The sequence below is a fragment of the Anastrepha ludens genome, chromosome 3 (assembly GCF_028408465.1).
Source record: "Anastrepha ludens isolate Willacy chromosome 3, idAnaLude1.1, whole genome shotgun sequence".
NCBI classification, from domain to species: domain Eukaryota; kingdom Metazoa; phylum Arthropoda; class Insecta; order Diptera; family Tephritidae; genus Anastrepha; species Anastrepha ludens.
The window spans coordinates 81,156,769-81,181,260 of record NC_071499.1 but is presented as its reverse complement, the minus strand read 5'-3'; the positions used below and the strand labels follow the sequence as shown (position 1 = coordinate 81,181,260).

The 24,492-nt window shown below is 34.2% G+C and overlaps 1 protein-coding gene across 1 annotated transcript in view; it reads left to right on the top strand.

Annotated features, from left to right (window-relative positions):
- LOC128858281 (uncharacterized) overlaps positions 1-24,492 on the top strand; it is a 120,995-nt gene that overhangs the window by 2,933 nt on the left and 93,570 nt on the right. The window contains exon 2 of the mRNA XM_054094431.1: positions 1,440-1,893. Within this exon, the coding sequence (XP_053950406.1) occupies positions 1,618-1,893 (276 nt within the window). The 5' untranslated portion in view covers positions 1,440-1,617. The remainder of the gene's footprint in view (positions 1-1,439; positions 1,894-24,492) is intronic.

Below are 24,492 nucleotides of genomic sequence, written 5' to 3'. Positions count from 1 at the left end.
AAAGACAAGGTTCCGCAAATTCAAAGTATGGAAAAGCGTACTAAGCTTGGCGCCAAATCCGTTCGCATTTTCAAGCTGTTTGCGATCTAACAGCCGAGAAGCTAATAACTTCGACCTTTACGCGAGACGATTACCATTTAAATGGCTAATATTTAATAAGAATTTTTAAATGCAGAATAGCAGCTTTCGCATACCCTATTCGAAAGCGCGATTGTAAAACCGCCAAAAGTCTTAGAGTCATTTTCTCAATTAATCTCGAACAGTTTACTTTATCATGTTGAAAAATAAATTTGCCTTTAAATCAAATCTTTCTTTTAAATAAAATCTTGGAGTTATATATTTAAAGATTGGCTGATGCACCTTTTAATCTTCCGTGAGGCCTAATTTTTTTTATAAAAATAAGCGGCGTCTATTAAGTTGATATGTATGAATAAAGAAAAAGGAGGTTTGAAAAAAAAAAATTAAATTGAAAAAGTGTGGTACAGGGTTTGATTGAAAAGTAATGAGCCTTATACAACTAATATTCTTCAAAATAGGACCCTTGAGCGTCAATACACCGCTGGTAGCGGTCCTTCCACTGCAGAAAACATTTTTTAAACTCATCCGCCGGAATCGCGTTCAATTCGGCTGTCACAGTTTTCTGGATCGCCTCGATAGAGTCGCATCTCAATTAAATATTGATTCATCATTAGAGTAAAAAGATCGTCCCTGGCATCAACTAGACCAGCTAAGCCCAATCCAAGGTTAAAATTTGTAAAATGTAAAATTGTAAATTATAAAAATTGTAAAATTTGAGGTGAATTAAAACGAAGTTAAAGTAAGTGATATAAGCACATGTGGGTGGCATTGCCATTATTGAAAATAGTTGAGCAAACTAAAGGACTTTTAGTCTCTTGCCATTGTTGTGGAACAGGAAAATTACACTCTTTTAGACAGTTGAGAAAAATAATATACACTTTAAATTTATCCCTAGTATCACGGCTTGGTTAACAAGCTTATTTTGTTTGCTAGACGATAAGATAGTTCTTGAAGAAAAAAGTATATTACTTTTTGAGCGACTTCCGCTTTAGTGTTTTCAGGGGAACCAGACACCAAAAAAATTTATACTAGAATTTAAAAATATATTGTATTAAAAATGTGTGCACGATAGATGTATGCCTTCCCTTTAGATAAATATATACTTTAATGATAGTAAGAAAAATAAGAACAAGAAAAAATGCAAATTAAAAATTGGAAAATATCTGCGATATTAGGGGTACTTTAAAAGCCAATATCCCTCCTCTGTTCACGTGAATATTTTTATTATTATTTTGTTATGAAGTAAATCGATTGCTGTATTTCTTCATCAAAACCTTTAATTAGTTAGGGAGTTAAAAAGTTAAATGGTTAAAATCTCAATTTTATTTCAACCACTTACCCACAATGGTGCTTGTTTTCAGATGGAATGAAATATAGCAACAGTAAAAAATTACTGTATTTGCACTAAAAAAAATTTAATTATCCACGAGAGCTCACGTAAATGAATTAAAAACATTTTTTAAACGCAAATCTAATCAAAACCTTCAAAATACAAAGCAGAAAAAACATTCAAAAAAGAAATATAAAAACATTTTAAATATGTCACGAAAAGCTGTCCCATGTACAGCAAGCACCAGCGGCTTTTTGGTGGGATGCACATCAACTCTTTGTAAGCCGCTGCTGGTACTGCTCCTCTTGGGATGCGTAGCCAGCTTGTGCGCTACTACAGTACAAGGCAGCCCGCTTGTGCCAAAAACAGATAAACAAGAACTAACGGACTCTCAGCGTTTGACGAAAGTATTAAGAGATCCAAATTCGCCGGAGGCGCACGAACATAGGCGACGTGTGGCATGCCGTCGCGCTTGCTGGGCCAAGGTGAGTACAAAGAAAAGCACTTTGATGATAAACAAAGGGGAAAATCGAAACATAGGTACACCATACAGTACATAGGAACATATATCGTCCCCTTAGTATAACAATAGCCTATGTGCTCATAGGCTATTATTTTTTTATTGAATTTTTGGATTCTCCATCGTCGATTTTATATGTGGTCAAAATTTTGTCAAATTCTAGTTCCACAAAATGGGTCAAAACGTCAGTCAAAAAAAGATAAATATTTACAGACATAACGAGATTTGAATGAGAGCTACTTTCGACAAAAAGTTTGAAATTCATTTTCTCAAAACATCAAAAAATTTATAGGCTATTTTAATACTAAGGGGACGATATACACCCACACACAGACTCATGCATACATACATGTAACAAACAAAAATATATTAAAAACAAAAACATTAAAACAAAAATTCTATAACTAAATGCATGTGTGTAGGTATGATTGTAACAACACATGTTTACATGCAGTTGGCTACAAAATAAAATTGATAGCAAATCCCTTTGTGCTGCATTGATGGAATCCCTTTCAATTTGTTATTTCATTTTTCTATGATGTTTTGCCTTTGCGAATTTTCGCAATTACTTTGATGGATTTGTTGGATTATTTTCGGTGCTTTTGCTTACAAATACATACAATACAATAACAACATATTTGCGGTGCATGCCATTTCGCTTGCCAAAGGGGTTGTTGAACATATGCGCGCATAAAGCGGGTGGCAAACAAGCGCTCACACACCCAAACACCCATGCAAGTGTGTGCGACTAACTGAGTATTTGCAACACTGCTTTGTCCATTTCCACTAAAAATTCATGGAAAATCGCCCCCTCCTCTATTATTCGTTCCTCTTATTCATTCCTCTTTAAGGCTATCTTGTCCTGCCACCGCTTTGGCTGAGAAAATGTTTTCATTTCGCATTTTCATGTTTTAATTTTGTACTCGCTTAGAATATTAAGCAGCTGGAAAAACAAATCAACTCACCAATCCACTGCAGTAGCTCGCTTGTAGTTTATAAATATGTACAAATGTATGTAAGTACATGTATGTATTTGTGTGTGCATAACTCAGTCGAACTGCATGAGCGTTCAATTAGGTACAGTGGCCGCCAACACAGCCTGTCAAATATCCATAGTCCCCAGCCTTCGGTGCTCAACTATCAAGCAACCTTGCTTCCGTTCGTCTGTACGTTCCGTGTGGTTTGGGGGAGGATTGATTGTAATTTGTGGACAGTTGCATTTCAAATGGCCGTAGGGCAATCACATCAGGGCGTCTTGCCTAATGAAAATATTCGTTCAAATTAATTGAGGGAAGTTGCATTAGTTGAACTACACCCTCTTGTGTAGTTGAAAATGAATTTTGAGTGTCTTGAAAAATATTTGATTTTTCATAAAAGTGAATGAAATAGTTGCGAGTATTTATTTCAAGGACTGCAATTTGTATAATACTATCAAGAAAACGATAAAACAGCTTCAAAACACGTTTTCATGGGCCGTTTTCAGAACAACCTCTAACTTAACACTAAACCTACCGGTATTTTATGTATTCCTATTCCTACCAATGTGGGTCAAATGACCCGTCTTTAAAATATTATATATATCTATTATTAAGATCACATATATTTCTCGGTAAAACAATTAGCAAGAGAAGAGTAAATCTTGAAAAACACATTCGATGTATTTTTTAATAAAAGTCGTGAAGGCAAACGACGATTTAATAATGTTATTTCTAAGAACTTCTGACAAAAAGTTTAAAATGGATCATTTGACCCGTCCATGGTAGGTTTAGTGTTAAAGTTCACTTTAACCTATTTATAAACATATTTTTGTTCTCTTGAAAGCTTTTTAAACTCTCCAGCCAATCTAACTATATAAAATTCAGGTGATATGGCCTTTAAAATTAGTAAAGAAGTTTAAAGTAAAGTGCAGTGAAATTAATTCGGCGTTCTAAATAAAAAACAGTTGATTTTGTTCACGAGCATTACCTGTCGCGAAAATAGTGGAACAAAATGCCGGATTCTTACACCTTTGCCGTAGTTTCAGAGCTCATAGAGCTTATCACTATCAGATGAGAGAGAGAGTTGAAGAGAGTTGCAGGGTACTATGGAATAGTTGTTGAGAATTGTTTATAGGTGCGGATAGTTAAGCTCACTCTAACTCTCAAATTCCTGAGTGAGTCGAAAAAAAATATTTTTTTGTTAAAATCTATCTACATTATGTAAATAATATTTGAGTCTAACAATAGCAGAATGTCCTCAGTCTGGAATACACAAGGCTCACGCCGTAAAAGTCGATACAAAGGATCTTGGAGCCGACATCTGTTGACTCGCTGACATGAGCGCAAATAAAACCAGGAATCGATCACAATCGAATTTACTTGTTTAAACACTTTGCGCCCCCAGCCGGCGCTAGCAAATAATAATAATAATATAAATTTGGTGGAATCAAAATAAATATGAAAAAAAAGAAATAAATAAGAATAAAAAGAAAAATGTTAATATATATTAACTAAATATTTTTTGGAGTTAAATTCATTGTGTCCACATTGACAAAAAGTAAATAAATAAGAAATTACAAAAAAACAAAAAAATTGTAACCAAATGGTTGCTGAGTTAAACTTCTTTTTTAATGCACATTTAATGACAAAACGGAAATACCTGAAAAAAATTAATTATTGTAAATTTTTAGAAATATGTTGTTAGAAAAAGGAAATAAAATAAAATTAAAAAAAAATTATTAATATTGTAAAAAAATTGTTATAAAATAGATTTTTTTTTGTCTAAAAGTTTAGTTTCCAAGTAAAAACTATTTTTCAATAACAAAAACAAGAAAAAAAATTGAAAAATTCTCTCAAGATTTTTTTAATTTTTGGAATAGTTATGGGCTCCGTTAGTTAAGCTAACTTTAACTCTCAAATTCCCAAGCCAAATTGAATCGAAAAAGTCCTTTTACATGTTATAGAAAAGAATACTGAAAAAAAACATTAAAACCAATCTTCTTGGAAAAATTTTGTTAAAAAAGTAAGTAAAATAGAAAATAATTTTTGTTTAAGTAAATAATTAATAAGTTAAAAAAAATTCAAACTGAATATATTTTTAGCCACATTCCTTTGTTAGATACCATTAATGACAAAAAGTAGATACATAAATAAAAAATTGGAAAAAAATAAAACAATTTAGAAAAACTAAATAATAAAAAATTAAAAAATAAATAATTTAAACGAAATATATTTGAATTAATTTTAATCTGAATTTTTTTATGAATATTTAATTGCAAAATGTAAATAAATATTGAAATTTTAACTAAGTTTTTTTTAAATTTTAAATAAATTTTGTTAGAAAAAGTAAATAAATAAGAAATTATCCATTTTTAGAAAAATTTTGTTGAAAAAAGGAAATTAATTTAAGCTAAATATTTTTGAGTTAAATTCCTGTTTTATGTACAATTAATTGCAAAATAAAAATAAATTAGAAATGAAACAAAAATTAATTAAAAAAAAATTATAAAAAACTTTTAGTGTGCAAACGTTTCACTTACAAGCGAATACTAGTTTTAAATAACAAAGAAAAAACAACAACAACAAAAAATAAATCACTTGAAATTAAATTTTTTTCAACGAAATTCAGGTACTTTTTGCGAAATTAACAAGTAAATGCCACCAATTATTTCCGAATGTCTTTTTAAAGTAATTAAAAAAGAAATTAAAAATAAAAATCTTAACTAAATAGAGTTAAATTCATTGCATATGTATATTTAATAGCAAAAAGTGAATAAATAAGAAATTTAAAAAACCTGTTAAAAAAGCTTTTATTAAAATTTATTAACATTAAAATTTTACTAGGGTCTAGACCATTTTTAAAGAAAAAAAATCTTAAAAAAAATTTTGATAAAAAATGGCTTTCATGTTTATACAATTTTACTTACAAATAAATATAACTAGATCTTGTTTTGGAAATTTTGTAAGGAAAAGTAAATAAATAAGAAATTATCCAAAATTTTAACAAAATTTTTTTACAAAAATTTTCTTAGAAAAAGGAAATAAATTTAACCTAAATATTTTTGAGTTAAATTCCTTTTTTATGTACATTTAATTGAAAAAATTAAAAAATTAGAGATTAAAAAAAAATTAATTTCTTAAAGAAATTTATTATAAAATATCTTTTATTGTGTAAAAGTTTTACTTACAAGTAGAAACTATTTTTAGATAATAAAGGAAAAACTAAAAAAAAACGTTAATCTACTAAAACCATTTTATTAAAATTAACAGGTAAAAGCTAGCAAACTATTCCGAATATATTTTCAAAGTAATTAGGAAAAAAATAAAAAATAAAAATTTTAACTAAATATTTTTTAATTTAAATTCATTGCATAGGTTTATTTAAAAGCAAAATGTAAAAAAAAATTTAAGAAATTCGTTGAAAAAAAGCTCTTATGCTGTAAAAATTTTACTAGTGTGTTGACTATTTTTAAATAAATCAAGAATTAAAAAAAAATGTTGCTCTAAAATAGCTTTAATTGTGTTAACAGTTTGGTAATGGTAATGGGTGTACGGGTTAGGCTAAGGCCTTTATGCACTGCGATCAGTTTGCTGTATTGTGCACCCCTAATTACTTAATTATAATTATTTAGTATACCGCGGAATCGAACTAGCTCCTTAGGAGGGAGCAATTGTAGGTCTTCCTCCTCTAGTAGGTACGAGCCCAGGATTCTGTGTCTCCTGTGGCCTAATGCCTCACAGTTAGTGATTAAGTGTGCCATAGACTCCTCCTCATCACAGCAGAACCTGCATAATCTTGTGTGTAAACAGTTTACTCATAAATATAGATTAGTTTTAATCTTCATCTTTCAAAGTAATTTTGGCACCACTTTTTTGTTTGAAATTAACAAGTACGATTAATGGATATTTTTCTATTAAAAAATAATTATTATGCAAATGATCATATACCTTCCAAATACCTATACCTTCTTTCTCTTCGCGTCTTCATTACTCTGAAATTACTGTCTATTAAAAAATCATTTTTTTTAAACTCCTGGCACCTGTGGTAACTGGAGAGTTAAACGACTATAAATATTTCTGAATATTTTTGAAAAGTTTATGCTAGTAGGAAATGTGTTTCCATATAATAGTAATGAACTACCTTGATTTTATGCTTATTCTTCTTCCTTATACTAAAGATGTTTTTAAGAATCGACTCATAAGGCACTTGTAATAAGATTTTCCTTTATTTTTTTTGTGTTATGCATGAATATATTTTTCATATAATATGTAAGCAATTTCTTTGTTAATTCAATAAATAAACAAATTTTGAGATGACCGCATAGTAGTGGGAAGTATGTCTTGTCGAGCGAACAATTTGACCAGCTAACACCTTTTTCTGTTACACTGAATTTCGCACTGGCAGGTAATTCGTTTTTTATGGAATGTCCCATATACAATATATGCGCACTATATACACATACATACATACATGCATGTAAATAGATATGTCTATATTTAAATTTTTTTCTTCAATTCAGCATATTTACATTTGCACCTCTACTTATGTATATTAACTTATGTAAATTTGCATAACATTTCACCCAAATCTTACTTGATTATTAGTAAATAAATACTTACTCGCATACTCGAATACATACTCGCATATACTCATAACTTCAATTTAATTTAAAAAATATGCAGCAGCTGTGAATTTGAATTTCTAATTCTGTGACACAAAGAGGCCAATCAAAAGTGCACAATGCCAACAACAACAAGCGCACTCGTTTATAGGACAACTAGAAAGTGCACCAAAAAAATGTATGTAGTTACGTAAGTTTACATACATATGTCCATACTATATAACGTATGTATGCCACTGGGAATACTAGAGATGGGACATACATACATACATAGTGAGATTCCGGAATGTCGGAATGTCAGGATTTTCGGGATTTGTAATTTCTTACGAAATATATGATATGGTGGCAACATTATATTAAGGGGTCCCGGTGGTCTAGAGCTCGAAAATTTAGGGTATTTTCAGGAATTTTTGTTCGCTGTAAAAGAATTAAAAACGATATTTAAATTTTTTAGGCTTTTTATTTAACTTCTTTTACATACAAAAATGAAAAAAATAAAATTTTTCTTTAATAGTTTTGAAAAATGACGCTGAAGTTAACCCTCCCGAAAAATTGCACCTGGACGGTGTTGTTCCTTTTGGCTCTTCTATTTATCTGAAACACAAAAGCCAAAAAATATTAATCAGTATGACTGTAGCTATGTTCCTCTACTAGAAAAAAAAGACTAAATGGCGTGGTTATGAATTTGACACTCTAAAAATTGTTTTTTTTTTCAGCTTTTTAATCGAAAAAATACGAAATAATTAAAATAATAATATAATTTTTGGAACGCGCGATGACGATTGATGTGGTGAACAAACAACATAATCAAATTCCAGACTATTTGGTTGCATAGTTTTTTTTTTTGACAACACCAGACCGAAAAAAATAGTTTTGAGATAATTGTGTTTAAAGTTTTGAGACCGAATATTTTCCATTGATGCCGTCACGTCTGACTCTACCTGCTGAAACGGCTGTAGAATCGAAAATACTGGGAATATCCTTCCAAAAATTTGACTATATATTTTTAGAAGCCTTTCGAAATATTAAAAAAAAGAGTTTTTGAAAATTCTAGACCACCGGAACCACTTAAGCGTATAAATTTAACTATTACCTTTTGTTTTGTTACTTCATAATGAAATAATTTTCACTTTAAGGTAGTAGTCTGGTAACTTACCCGTTTTTTGAGGCCATGTTTGGGACATTTTTTGGAAGGGAAAATAAAATTCAATCGGTTTGATTTTCTGATAGGTTATTAAAGGTATCAGAAGGTGTACAAAAAAAATTTTTTTTTTTTTTAATGTTTTGATACTATTTTTGTACACTGCAGCAAGCGGCAAAAAAAAGAGGTACAGTGGCTGGCCGGCGTGATTTCGTCACTTGTGGTCATCTGAAACAGAAAAAACAAATTGCTTATTAATCAGTGTGCTTGTCGTTCTGGCGGGTAGTAAGATTAAATGATTTTGACAAAAAATAACAAAATGGCGGGCTTCGTAAGAAAATTGCCTTTTTTTAAAATGGAAATCGGACTAAAAAATGGAAAGTTAGAGACGAAATAAAATAAATCTACTACCCGCCAGAACTATTGATGTGTAGAAAAACATATCTAAATCTCAGCTCAATCCGTTAGATAGAAAATTTGTTTTCACGACGGCCATCCGGAAAAACGTTGTTTAAAGAAAAACGCGTTTAAAGTTTTAGCAATTGAGCAGCGCAAGTACGAGCCGCTCTCAGGTATGTGCTATAATTTCGTCAATATTTCGAAGTTCGGTCTAAAATTTGTACAGTATATTACCAATATATCGCACTTTCAAAATACATATGTAAAAAACCGAAATTCGAAATTTTCAAAATAAGTCACCAGACTACTACCTTAAATGAAAGAATATGTTGAAAACCTATTCATTTATTATATCTTCTACATCAAACTGATGCATTTTTTTCGAATTAAGTTATTTGCAAGGTAATGAGTATCTAATTGGATTGTGCGAAGTAGATCCCGAAAATCTCGGGATCGTAAAAATGGAAACAAATTACATTCATACTCCTATAATACTACATACATGCATCGAACCCTATGTCCATGTGCCCAGAAAAATATTCTGTAGTCATTAAATTCAACTCAGCACTGACGGTTCGTGGATCCTGCATGCACTATTACAAACATTTGCCACTCAACTCGTATTTAAATTAAATTTAATTTTATAAAATTGCCAAATTTTGCAAAAACTTTTTGTTGCACATTTCAACAGGGAATACTCGAATGAAATTCAAATTTGAAAAGAGCAACGAAACAAAAACTAAAGTATCTGACTCGGAATGGAACTCTTTTGAAAACTATGCAAATGCACACACACACACATACATGCATACATGTGCTCATTCGTTTTTGACAATTTTGACAATTTCATTTTGTATATTGCTGACAGCAATTGTCGTGTGTTGTTGTTGTTTTTGTTGATGTTGATGTTTTATAGTCCAGCTCAGTTGTGCATAGCTGCAATGCAATCTCATTTCAAAGTAAGTGGTTGCCGGGCATATCGAATGCATTGTGACTGCTTACGGCTAAAATTTTGCCAACACTTTGCATTCACAAACGATCGCTGCACAAACTCTTTCGTAGTTTACTTATGTATGTATGTATGTTTGTAGAGGTAACTATGTATGTGTCTGTAACTATTCATATGTATGGTGTGCATATGTAACTATATATTTGAGTAGTTTTTGCACTGAAGTGTTTGCTACAAGAGCGCATGTGTGTGTACGCGTGCATTTATTAAGCAATTATTTGCATACTCACAAAACAAAATGCAAATTGATAAAACGGAAATGCAGCAATCACACACATAATCACATAATCATACACATATGTACATGTGTACATACATACACCTGCACAGTGGCTGCATAGAAGTAAATGCAAATATTAAGGGAAATGAACTGTTTCGTTTGGAAAAAGTAAAAGTGCTGCGGGATATAAATATGTGTGTGTGTGTGTGAGTTCATGAGAAAGTTGTATCGTGAAACAAATTGAAACTTATTCCCTTCACTACTGTAAACAATGAAATTAAAAGAAAAAAAAAGTACAGAAGTTCTTCGTCATTTGCAAGCGAATGGTAGGTATTTTCGAAAGTTACTTATTAAAGAAAAAATATTGTTGCTCTATTCCCAACTTTTTCACTTAATAAAATACTGAAAACTAGAAAACTCATACTGGAAGTTGAAATACAAATTTCTATAATTCTAAAACAAGCGACTAATTCTGAATTGTCTTTACAAAATAAGTCAAATACTATATTAGATAAATAGACAAACAGATTAGGAATGCTAAACGTAGCTTAAAAAAAATCTCGAAATACAAAACTTTGCGCAGCTTAAAAGGTGTTACAAACAAAAATTTATTCTAAAATATTAAACAAAATGCACGAAAATCAATAGCTTCTGCTTACTTATACACAGAATAATTCAATGAATAAGAATAAAATTCAACGCATAATCTCCCCAGCCCATAAGCGCTCCTTTGAACTGAGTACACAAACTGAGCAGTAAAGTTCGCCCTCGACAAACCAAACCCTCACTTTACGATTATAAGCCTTGTATTGTGAGTATTGTAAGTCGCGCGAGCTGGAACGCTTATAACATTTGATGAGGTTGATTTTAGAGTGTTCGAGAGCAAATTACTCTAGAAATTATTTATAACTCTTATGCTTTAATATCCTAAATTATCTCTGTCTCAACTTATATAAGATCCTATCACTTAGAACTCTAACCGGGCGATGTGTGACTTCAAACCAGAAGATAGAGCTTTATTCGTTCTACAGTGACAGATACCTTCCCTTGAGCAGTGAATTGAAAAACTGTGTTTCCGATGGATAAGTCATGTACGAATGAATACAAAACGCTGCTAGTGGTGTAAAAACTTGAATTCACTTGGTGATTTTAATTGACATCAGTTAGAACTCACACGCACTCACACTTTGTTGGGCGAGGCTAAAAGTGCTTAGGAATTTACTGAGCTCATCAAAAAAAAATGATACTGGTTCGAGTATCGCGTGCTCTCAGCTCAACTTTCAATGACTTGTTGTTGTTGTTTGACACTATGTATATTCCATATTGCTTCGATGGTAAATTTCTCGATGCTAAGTACTATCTTTCAGTAAAATTCTGATATTATCTTTTAGTAAAAATGCACACTTTTGCTGACGCTGTTGACAAGGCTGTCAGTATACCTGAATACTTGTTATACAGTACTCGGATTTTAAACTTTTTTTGTTAAAATGTTTTGATAGTTGATCTTGCTTATTTGTAGCCTTCCAAACTCAATGGCGGCGCCCGCTGTACCACATTGGCTCCAGTTTTTGAGATAATAGTAATTAAAACTTTGCTTAAATTTTAACTTTTCACCCTGAAGGTTATTTTACTAAAATTCACCTTTTCTATTTCAAAAAATCATAGAAAGATTTCACTATAACATTAAGCTCCCAAAAATTGATGTTTCATACATGTAGTAATAACTCCTCTAATTAAGCAAGTGTGCCTAGGGATTAAAGACTATTTTATTTATCATAAACAGAAAGTTAGAAGTGAAAATCACTTATTAGGTTGCGGAATAAGTTCGTACGGTTTTACTGATGACTTTTTTTTAAACAAAAAACAAAAACTATATAAATAAGTTTATCAATTATATATTCGCCGTTGCTGTTTACAGCCTCCTCCCACCTCTCGACCAATTTGTTGATGCCGTTCCGCCAAAAATCGCCTGGTCTGGTGTCAAAGAAGTTGTCGGGATGGAGTATCGTTTGACCATGTCGATCAGTTCTTTTCAGTCGAATAGTATCTTTCACGCGGTGAAGCTGGGCAATGTAGAACTCCTTGTTGACCGTGGCATTCTTTTCGAGCATTTCCAAGTATATCGTAACTTCCCAGTCCCACCAAACACATATCATGATCTTCTTTGGATGAAGCTCCGGCTTGACTCTCGGCTTTGGCGTATCTCCTGGAGCCACACACTCCTTTCTTTGCTTCATATTGATGTAAATATAGGCACCATTTCTCATCTACCGTGACAATTCGGTACACAAAGCGCTGTTTATGACCGCATGTTGCTCGATGGCCGGCAAGATGCTGAGAAGCAATTTGAAGGCGATTTTCTTTGTTTTCTTCGTTGAGCTCGTGAGGCGCTCAGGCTCCAAATTTTTCGGCAAATCCCATTGAATGAAGGTGATCGAGGATCGTTTTTATTTTTGTGCAGAAATAACTCGATTTTGAATGACTCGCTGGGGGACTTCGGTCGATATCTCGTGAATAACATTAGTAATGTCGGCTTCTAATGACTCAGTCGAAGCTGGTTTATCCACAAAGCATTTAGACTTTACATACTTCCACAAATAAAAGTCCAAAGGTGACGTGAGATAAATTACTCACCGAGAAGACGACGCAGTAAATCCATAGTTTCGCGGGCTGTGTGGCAAGTAGCGCCGTCTTCCGGTGTCAACTTCCGGCATCAAAAAGTGGTTTATCATGGCTCGATAGTGTTCGGCATTCACTGTTAAAGGCGTCAGCCCCGTGTTTTAAGAAATATGGGCCGATAATTAATCCAGCCCATAGGCCGCACCAAACGATTGTTTTCAATGAATGTAGTGGCTGTTCTTGAATGTCTTCCTGTTAGTCTTGGGCCCAATTACGACAATTTCACTTATTGACGTAGCCATTAAGCCAAAAATACGCCTCATCGTAAGTTGGACTGCGCGCGATGAACACTTTTCGCAGAGCGTCGGTTTTCGTAATACAATTGTACGTTTTGAAAACGTTGTTGAGGCGTAAGTCGTTCCATGATAAAATGTCAATGAATACTGAAAAAATGATGCATTTAGTTTGACTGTAGTCACGCGTGGTCTGTCAAAAAACCCTTTTGGAAAAAGTACCTCCAATCTGATCACCCTTTTGTACCCAGAAAGAAAATATAAAATTTTATGAAAATCAGATAATCCGAACTATGTTGATTTCACCGTAAAAATAAAGAAACAAATTATTAAAACTTTACTTTTTTTAATTTCTTCCTTCTTTTGAAATTTTACCATTCACTAGTTGAACCAGCATGACGTTTACGGGTTACTTCCTTATTTTAGGTATAATAGCTTTTTTGAAAGCTAAAAAAACTACGACTTTTAAAAATAATTTATATTTTTAATGATATGAGGTAGGAAACACTTATTGGAAAATAATAAATTTTAAATTTTTTAAGCGGCCATTCGTAAGCGTTTTTTTTATCAAATTTGATTGAGAACTTATTTACATAACTTTTTACTAAAAACAGAAAAAAATTGAAGTAACATTAAAAAGTGGTATACAAAAAAAAATATTTAAATATTTTATCCTTAAAATGAGTGCTTCGGAAACGGTTAAGGTTTGGACAAATAATGAAATTAACCATAAATGGCATAAGTAATAATATCTGGTCTCACAAGTGCTATTCTATGGGGTTTATTTTACAAAAAAGATGTAAAAGAATCTAGAGTTTGAATGAGCTGATAAATATTCTTTTATAATAGCTTGTATGTATGCAAACTTAATTATCGTGTAATATATCCTTAGTTACATAGCTCTCATAAAAATTTTCATTTTATTTGAAATAATACATTTAATCCGCTCTTGCCTGCACTCACACTTCCTAATGAATATGCTTTTCTAGAAACATCCCACCCATATATTTAGTTGCTATTTTTTAAACCAAAATTCAATATGTTCAGCGCTCGAATGCGGTTTTAATCCTAACTGTGGTTTATAACAAAAGGAAAAAAATGCTGCTATGCTATGTAACTCTACAACCCCTTCTAAGCAAATATTAACCATTGCCTCAGTTTCATCTTCTCTCTCAAACGCTTCTACTTTTTTCTAACGCTTTGTTTCGAAATATCGATTTTCACACACTCGCCCAAAGCTCTTCGAGCCTTTACACTTATCCATACACACACATACACATACATTTATAGTACACATATACACTAGAAACACCTTTCATTCGCGCCTGCACGGGTTGCTGGCACGTCCTCGGAGGCGCTACACAACATTTGCAAAATCTGCTACAACGTATTTTGCAAAATTTCAATGCCACAACTCAATTCAACTCTCGGCGCGCTCATCACATTTTTCACCTTCTTCTATGCCACTTGAACGTGCATTCAACCACCATAACAAAAATATGCCTTTAAAGGTGTGTGAGTGTGTGTGTTTATATATTTATTTGCATTTGTGGTTGTGGTTGTTGTTGTTTTTAAGTTTACACGCCCCAGCCATAACGCGTTCACCACTTGAACTTGCTACCGGCGAGGAAACTTTCAATGTTGCCAACACAATCGGCCAGCAGCAGCAGGGGCCGAGCTAAAGCCGATGATGAGTGGCCAAGCGCCTAGTTATATGCTTTGATTTATTTATTTTCTACGTTTTCACTACCGCATTTGAGGGTACTTCAGTTTTAAATAGAAAATGTTGCCTACGCTCCTGCCACTCCCGTCCTCCAAGTCGAGCGGCTTTAATGAAAATTTTAATTCAAAACAAAAATGGGGAAAAGCAATCGCCCAAAATGAAATGAAATCTCATTCATTCAATTTTTGGTTGCGGGAAATGAAATAAAATGAAATGTACGAATGAATGACTGAATGGCTGAATGAGTGAAGAAATGACGAACGTAGCGACCGGGTGAATAACTTTAATAAGTGTGTATGCAGATGTGCGTGTGTTTGTTTGAGTGAATGAAAAATTGAACTTTACCTTGAGTAAAATTGAAATGGCAGCTAATGGAGGAAGGAAATGTGGCAGCTTGCTGAGTAGGCACTGACTTCGGCACAGGTCTGGTTTCTGTCTACTGTCTGAGATTTTTGTTTTTTTTTGTACGCATTATTATTTTTTCGTACAAGTGGCCACTTTGCAGCCTTTTTGGTGAAGCTTTTCAACTAAAATTCCATTTATGTATTTGTTTATGTACATAAAATATATAAAGCTATATATTTTAGTTGCTGTTGGCAAAGGTCGTGGCCTGTGAAAATCCAGCCTCAGCTAAGGTTTTTTTATTTTTTTTATTTTGTATATTTCTATACAGATTACTTGCTTATCCAAGCAGTGCGAGATATAAATTTGCCTAATAAAGTCGACTTCTCGTTTTACTATTCAAAAGTACTCATACACACATCCACATACATATTTATACTTATACGCAGACCCAATGTGGCATGTTGCACTTAATTTATTTAATCAAATTTAAGTGCACATAAGAGCGAATGAAACCTTTCGAGGGGTTGCAATTAGTTTGTACATACATACATATATATATATATATTGTATGTATTTATGTGTGTAGACAAATCCAATCTGCTATAAATACGGTCCCATGAAAATGTGAAATTGTGAATCAGTTCACTTATGACGTTTACCCTCCATCAAAAGTAGAAAAAAAACAAAACAAAATGAAATAAAAAATATTACTCTCAAGCATTTCGTTTTATGAACGCATAATTTTCAATTTTAACTGCCAATTTGAGTTGCATGAAATTTACGTATCGTAGAATGCTGAAATGCAATGAGCTGTAACATTCAACGCAACCCCAACCAACCCAAAACTCACACACTCTCCCCGCTCTCTTTACTTTCACATTGCTGATAAACGTAAAGTTATCAGCGTACGAGAAAAATAAATAAAAATGCCATAAAGAATTTTCAATTGCTTGACTTTCGCTTGATTGACGCACTCAAAGCACACAAAATCGATAATTAGTGGAAAAATTCTTTAATGAAAACTTTTTTTAAATGCTTAACCAATAGCCAAAAATCAAGTGCCTCGAGTGGTTATTTGGAAAGGAAATCATTGTTGAAGATTACCAAATATTTAGAGCTTAAATATTGGCAAAAAATATATGCGTTGTGTGGAACTATAGGGTGTGACATAAAGACCGCTCAATTAATAGGTACACTCTTCATTTCTATCTGTCAATTCATTCCTTGATTACCAGCCATTTAGCACCGACGTGAACCAGTATTTTCTACAATGGTGATTGAATTTTTATTTTTGGAAGGTTTAAAAGCAAAGGAAATTTATGAACGAATGTTGAAAGCGTATAAGGTTTTTCGCCCTCAAGTATAGTTGAAAGACGGGTTGCTGAATTTCAACGCGGTCGTACAAGCTTTGAAGGCAATCCTCGCCAAGGAACACGCCCAAAAACAGCAACGATACCGGAATTCGTAAAAAATACAGTATATCGTATTTTAAAATCATCGAATGTCTGAAATAGATTTAGTAGAAATCTTAGGCATCTCATTGGGCAGTGTAAGCAATATTTTGACTGAGGTATTGGGTTTCAGAAAGCTGTCTGCACATTGGGTGCCGCATTCGCTAACTATGGAACAAAAACACGTTCGAATGCGACTTTCTTAGTATCATTTAGAGCGTTCTCAAAGAGATTAGAGACTTCGGTCTAGCACAATGATCCTATTTCAAAACAATAGGCCAAAGAGTGATGTGAACTTTGTTATGCGGCTCCGAAACGAGTTCTTGTACAGAAAACGGCCAAGCAGGTGTTAGCATCAGTTTTTGGGATGCGAAGGGAATTTTCTTTGCTCATTACTTTCAAACTGGTAAAGCAATAAATTCTGTATATTACTGTAATCTTCTAGACCAACTGAAGGCAAAAATTTGGGCAAAAGGGCCCAGCTTGCAAAAGAAAGCAATAGTTTTTTATCAGTTCAATGCACCGTGTCACAAGAGCATTTTGACAATGGCCAAAATCCATTAATTGAAGTACGAACTGTTGGAGCATCTACCGTGCTCACCAGATTTCTGTTCAGTAAGGCTTGGTAAGTAATCTTGAATCGTTTCACGCCAGCACAACGCTTCGAAATTGTGGGAATTTACTTATATTTACTTACTATTACTTATTTACTTTAAATTATGTAAATAAATCTGTTCGCGAAGTTCAAAGAGCACTGGCGGCAACATCGGTGCTTATTTCTTTCGAAATGAGGAAAAAGGGGCCGTTACAGTGAATGACGAGGCTCATGCCGACTAAATTTTTGTTTCGAAATTTAATCACCTAACCATCGACGACATTTGGTTCCAACAAGATTTCGCAAGTTACCATACAGCGCGCTTAACAATCGAGTTAATGCAATATTCGAGCAACCATTGACGCCATATTGCGGGTTTTATTGGAAAAAGTGGTAAAAATTTGGACTAATCGAAGTACCTCGTAGGCGAACATATGCGGGATATCATATTAACAAAAATGCCATGAAATTATTTACCAGATTATAATAAAAAAATCATCATTGATTTCTGTTTTGTATTACCATTTTACGTTCTCAAGATCTTAAAAAACACCTATTATTATCCTATCCTCCTGTATATGCATATTAATACAATTTGCACTAAAATATAAATATTTTCTTAAAAACATTGAATACACATTTTCCCTTGGTATGAAAAACTGCCTGACAGGAAGTAAACTGGATAGACTTCTGGACCGTTAAGGGTTAATTAACGTTGATTTATATGTGATTTTTGGCTTGGCTTTGACCTCTTCCAGTGCTGTCTTGCAAAAATCCATCCTTTCATTTGACCGGAAATAGCTGCAGAGGGTTAAGTCCGGTGATTAAAGGAGGATTGAAGTGTTGTTTATGAACGAAATCAGAGATATTTTATAAATTTTTTTGCAGGCAGAAAATCGTCAAGCTCGCCTAAAATACGACTAAAACATATACTATGTATATATAAGTTCAGAAATAAATTCACTAACTCATATATAGACTTTTCTAGAGGAAATGTTTGGGTCGAACCCTTTTTATTATAAGGCTGGTAAGGTGAGAAAGCATTTTTCTAATCGCCGCCTCAAAAATAGATGCAAGTATAGGTGCGATCATATCTATAGTAGTATGCTGCAGTATCAGCGGGAATAATCCCATCTCGCCCTGGTGATTTGTAAGGTTGAAAACAGCCAATGGCGAATTTTATGTTATCTTCCGTTATAAAATTGGTTGGGGGATTTCCTTTGTGAACTATAGAATAAGTTATGCTGTCGTCGTTGCAGAGGCAACCTAAAAAATGTGTCTGCATTAGTAATTCTACTGCTTCTTTATTGTCCAATTGCTATCGTCTTTCATGAGATAGTTAGGGTTGCTAAGGCTCATTGGTACAACTTTCTGGTGTCTACTGATCTCTGAAGCGCTTTCTACCTGTTAAGAGAAGTCTGAAGAGTCTCTCCAAGACGTTGTTTAGTTGCCTTTATGACATATGATACTTAAATCTGCGCTGACAGTCTATAAATCCGTTCCAAGAGTGAGATTTCCTCCCTTCATTCAACTTAGTTCTGCATTCCCTTCTCAGGTTTGCTATATCAGTCGAACTCAATGGAGTTTTCGGTTTCACTCTCTTCATCCGCGGAAACTTGTTGCTTTCGCAGCCTGTTAAAATACTGAGGTTAGTTCATCAACAGTAGAGCCAAGCTGTAGCTCTGCATTAATTTGATACGTCTGGTTTTGGTATTTCTTGTAAATATTTCCGGTATTCCAGGCTAATATCGTTTCGAACGCTCCCAAGTTTGTACCTCTGCGGCTTACAATCGGCTTGCCCTGTTTAGTTGGCAGTAAAATACTCTTAAGTACTATATAGTACTCTAATAGATGAATTGAACATTCTTAAATAAACAAATTCTTGCCAATTATGCTCTATTTATATGTATATGGCGCAAAGCCAAAACAACTTTTCGGCATTAATGATGTAAGATCTGAAGTTTTTAAAGGAAAACCGAATACACTTCACTGAGGCGTGAGTCCACTTGTTTTGTGGATTCACTTCTTCGAGTTAGTGTTAGAAAAATCATATAAAAAAAGGATAAAAAATGGCGAGTAACAGACAAGGAAAGCAAAGCTGATGCTTAGCAAAAATCAGATTCCAGCAAAAATGTCGGTTGAAAAGGAGTTACATGATGACAAGCGTAGTCAAAATTGTTCAGGAAATACAAACGGAGGAAACATAGCCTGAAGAGCTTTTTGTATTGTTAAACTGCTTGCAAGTGGTACAATCTTTTCACAGAAGGTCGAGAAGATGTGAATGACGATGCCCGCTCTGGACCTTCCAGCACTTCAACAACCGATGAAAATGTTGAGAAAGTGAAGAAAACTATTATGGAGAATCGTCGAATCACACTTAGAGAAGTTGCTGGGCATGTCAACATATCAGTTGGCTCATACCATGCAATATTTTCGGAAATTTTGGTGATGAAGCGTGTGGCTGCGAAGTTCGTTCCAAAATTGCTGAATTTTGACCAAAAATAACGTCGCATGAGCATTGCTCAGGAATTTTTGTATGACGTCAACGATATTCCACATTTGTTAAAAGGGTCATAACTGGTGACGAAACCAAAGCCCTATTGTCCCAATGAAAGAGTCCAGGAGAGCTAAGACCAAAAAAAGCACTCCAAGTTCGATAAAATGTCAAGGTTCTGCTCACTGTTTTCTTTGATTACCATGGCGTAGTGCATCAGGAGCTCTTACCACTAGGTCGTACGGCAAATAAGGAGTATTACCTTGAAGTTATGCGTCGTTTGTGTGAAGCAATACGAAAAAAATGTATAATATAATCTCTTTGCTTGTGAGAGATTATTTGGCCAAAAACAACACCGTTATCATGCCTCAGCCACCGTATTTACCCGGTTTGGTCCCCTGCGACTTTTCGCTGTTCCCTAGATTGAAGAGACCCATGAAAGGACGGTGTTTTACGACAATCGAGTAGTTGAAAACGGAATCGCTGAAAGAGCTCAAGGACATACCGCAAAGTGCATATCAGAACTGCTTCGAGGCTTAGAAAAAGCTGGCACAAGTGTATTATATCTAAGGGGGTGTACTTTGAAGGAGATAAAATAGAAATTGATGAACAAACAAATATTATTTGAGAAAAATGAAAATTCACCTTAGTTTTTAAACACACCTCGTATCTATAAGTAATGAAATAGAATATATATTTACATTGAAAGCAATTGAAACTCTGAATTCGGATTTCGGGCTTTTATGGGGAAAATGTGAAGGCATGGGCCACTTTGTTCCAACATTTTTCCACGACTTACCTATCTTATCTATCAAGCAAATGTGGCACGTTTCAGTACTCTAACTTCTTGTTTCGAGTTTATGCCAAAAAAAAAAAAAACTATTCATACCAGGGTATACTAGTAAAAAAATTCTCCATCAAAACGTTCTTCAAGGTGAACAAAAATTTCAAACTTAACGTATTTTCTATCTTCTTGCACCGGCATTCCTTAAGAAATATTAAAGCTTGATATACCATAGGAAGAAGCTAAATATCTTATCTTGGATGGCATATAAATCTTTTCCACCGGCAAAAAAAAAGACTTGCTAGCATTAGGGATGCCAATTTCGGGAGTGTTCAAAAAATTTCCCGTACTAGCTTGGATTACTTTCGGGATCCCGATTTTTTTGCAAATAGAGCGAAAAATAACATATTTACTAGTAATAATGGATAATAGCAAAAGGTATATATAACCGGTTTAATTGCAAAAATACAAATAAATAATTTTTTCAAACAGAAAATATAAAATATGTGACTTTTAAAATCAGTTTATTTTAAATTTGAAATGATTTAAATGCTTCCAATTATTAAATTTCTGCTATTATTAAACAAGTAATGCTCCAAGTTGAATGCTCGGAATCACTTTAAAAATATCGCCAAATTTCGGCATTAAAATCTTATGCTAGTAATGGCAGCCCTAGTAAGTATGTACAGTGTACTCTCTCCTAACGTACGTCTCTCTCAAGCGGGAGTCCTCCTATAAGCGTACAGTCATTTCAGTACATAAAACAAATCCTTAAATTTTTTCTCTTAAGCGTCTGTGTGCGTCTTTTGTGTCTGCTCCAATCTATGAAAAATTGTTTGTTCGATATTAAGCACAGATTTGAGGAGTCAAGTCAAAGTTCTGAGTATTCAGTTTTTTCTACTTGACTAAAGGTGGTGGCACTAGACCAACAACAATGTTTTGTACGTTTGATGGTCACAATAAAGTATTGGCAAAGTAGAAAACAAAGAATGAATCCGCTTTGTTTCATTCTGTTCTGACAGCTATGATACATGGGCACGGCGAATGAAGAAATACAAATCAGCTGATTTACTGATATCACCTTTAATAGATTCGCCTTGATTATACCTAAGCGTGCTGTATGTCTCGACAAAAGTGTATTTTTACTGACACTCAGTGTCATTTATGTCACATAACTACATACATACATATGTATAATGAATATTTGTTATTTTAGTTTTATATACTAAAATAATTTTGCCATCTTTCACTTACTTAAATTTCCTCATGCAGTAGTTATGCCCTCCCTCTGCTTGCTGGTGGTGCCACACAACTATGAAGTAAGTAATTGGCGCTGATAAACATTTGACAGCGGCTGTAAGTAGCTACCAACCCACCAACAACAATAACCAACTAACCAACCGTTATTAGTAGCCGTTGCACGCTATTTTGAACCTGAAAAACGCCTGATTAGCAGACAGGCTCGCGCGCACCTTCAGCCAAATGTGCAACATAATCCATAAAAGTGTGCAACTTACGCGCAACGTGTAATGTTCAACACTTTGCTGCAGTGGGTTATTATGTACATTGTTGTTATTGCTGTCATCTTCGCTGGCGGTCTTCGTGTACGCTATCAAAATTTTCTGTTGAAAATTTCCAGCTTTTTTCCACATCTCCTCCATTGCTGGCGATTTGGCTGTATGTGTGTAGGTATGTACGAAGGTGTATTGGTGCACTTGAACTTGGCGGCTGGTTGTGGTCAAAACCAAGAATGGCACTAGGAAGCCGGTATAAACAATAAAAGTTGTAATGGCATTGTTAGTGTTTTTAGTGTGGCTCTGAATGGCTGGTGTTGAAGATTTTTCGTGTTAATGCGCGTGAGCGCCAGTGTGGTGTAAATGTTTTTAATGTGTTACGTTCGCAAAGTCACAGCCACAGCCGCAGGCGCAAAAAGATAGGTGCGAGTATATGTGAACGTACCTAGATAAAGGGTATTACGGTACGGTTGATGCTGCTGCATCACGCCAGCAAGCAAACTAAACGACTTCACCTTTGTTTTTGCGCAGATGCACACGCATACACACACACATTCGGATAAAAGAGTGCACCGCATGCGGCAGGAGCCTATGGCTTCTGTTGAAAGCTGCCAAGTCTGCCATTAGAAGCTATAAACATGAACGAAGAAGAAGAATAAGAATAAGAATAAGGAAAATAACTGCCATACCATCCTCACTGGTGTTCGGGAATCGAGAGACTGAAGTTGAAAGTGAGTCAATGGCGTTGCCGTTGTTGCAAAGCCGTGAAGCAATTAGGAGTTTATGGCGCAAATACACATACACCGACATATATATAGTACATACATATAACCTATACGCCACAACAAACTACCAAATGGAAATACACTTGATTAGCGATATTAAGAGACCACAAATGTGGCAGCCATATGGCGGTTAAGGGGTTAATGTTGATTTATGTGCGAGACAGCGGAAGATTGTGAAAGGCAAAGGCGATTTTGGTAGATGATTCTAAAAGCACCATTACGATTTGTGGGATTGACTGAATTTTTTTTTTTGTTTTTCTCTATGAGTTTTCACTATAAAAACTTTTCTCAGCTCTCTAAATTTTTTCACTGATTTCCTAAAACGTGACAATTGTCTCCTCTTCTGCAGAACATTATTCTAACCATTTGCCTCTTTCTTGAGTTCACTCCTATCAATTCTGTATGAAGAAAAATAAAACTGGAACCTTAGCACACACTGATGCTGCGTGTGTAATATCTAAGTGGGTACTTGGCGTGACGATATTCAGAACGATTCGGTATATTCGGTGATATATGAGCTTATCCCTCCAAACCGAATGATTCTCGTTCCCGACACACTATAAAATGGACAGATTCAGAGGCTCATCACAAGAGTTGGAAATTTCTAGGAGTTATTCTTGACTTTACACTTTCTTGAGTGAGAGCCGGTGTAATATTGGTAGAGACTTCAACAATGAACGCAGATAATATAGTTATTGGATGTATACCACAATTGAAAAAAACCCATTCTCCCTTCTAGCGCATGGGTCTGGTAGATGGCGGTTAGCATTAAATCTATGCGCTCAATTTCATAAACTTGCAATCATCAGCTTATCTATGGTCTCTACAGGTAGCGTTGGTGGAACTCTGAATATCTCACCTATACATTTTTATTTTAATTGCTTGGTAGCTAAGAGTGCAGGAAGACTTGGGTGGTCTAACTAACTGGTAAATAATGACAATCCTTCATGACAACCAACAATTTCGACGTTCACTTCATCGACAGAGGTGACTGTGAATCAGCTATCGCAATGTGAGATAACTAAAGATTGTTGAAGAATGAATATTACTTCGGGAAAACTTTAAAGCTTTTCAAGCCAAAAATTAACACTCTCAAGCCAAGCCATGGTGGAAAAGTTGGAAAGTTGATGATCCTCGCTCCTAAAAACCTCGCTTTATTTGTAAATAGTAAGGTTGCATTCGATGCGTTTAGGACGGTAACGATCAAATCCAATGCTCCAGGAAGCTCGAACTTCCCTTAAACCTTTGCGAGGACACAGCGTCAATCCGTTCTGGGCCCGGGAAGATTGGTATTCAAGGTTTTCTGGGAAAATAAAGGAAATAGAAAAGCGCACTGGTAAAGAGTCAAAGAGAGGATTTGGGTAATCAAAAACAAACATATTTGTCGCAGTGGATTTCCTGCATTTACACTCAGCTAAGAAAAATACTAAAGCAGAAAGACCATCAGACCCTACATAGTCTTACAGGGTTTAAAGCAGAAAATAAACATCCTCGAGCTTGCGATCTACTGTAACTATTAACAGCTTTCACTTAGAATATTTGTCATTATTAGTAGTGTAGACAGTAATTGCTATTATAGAACTTAGTGAAAAT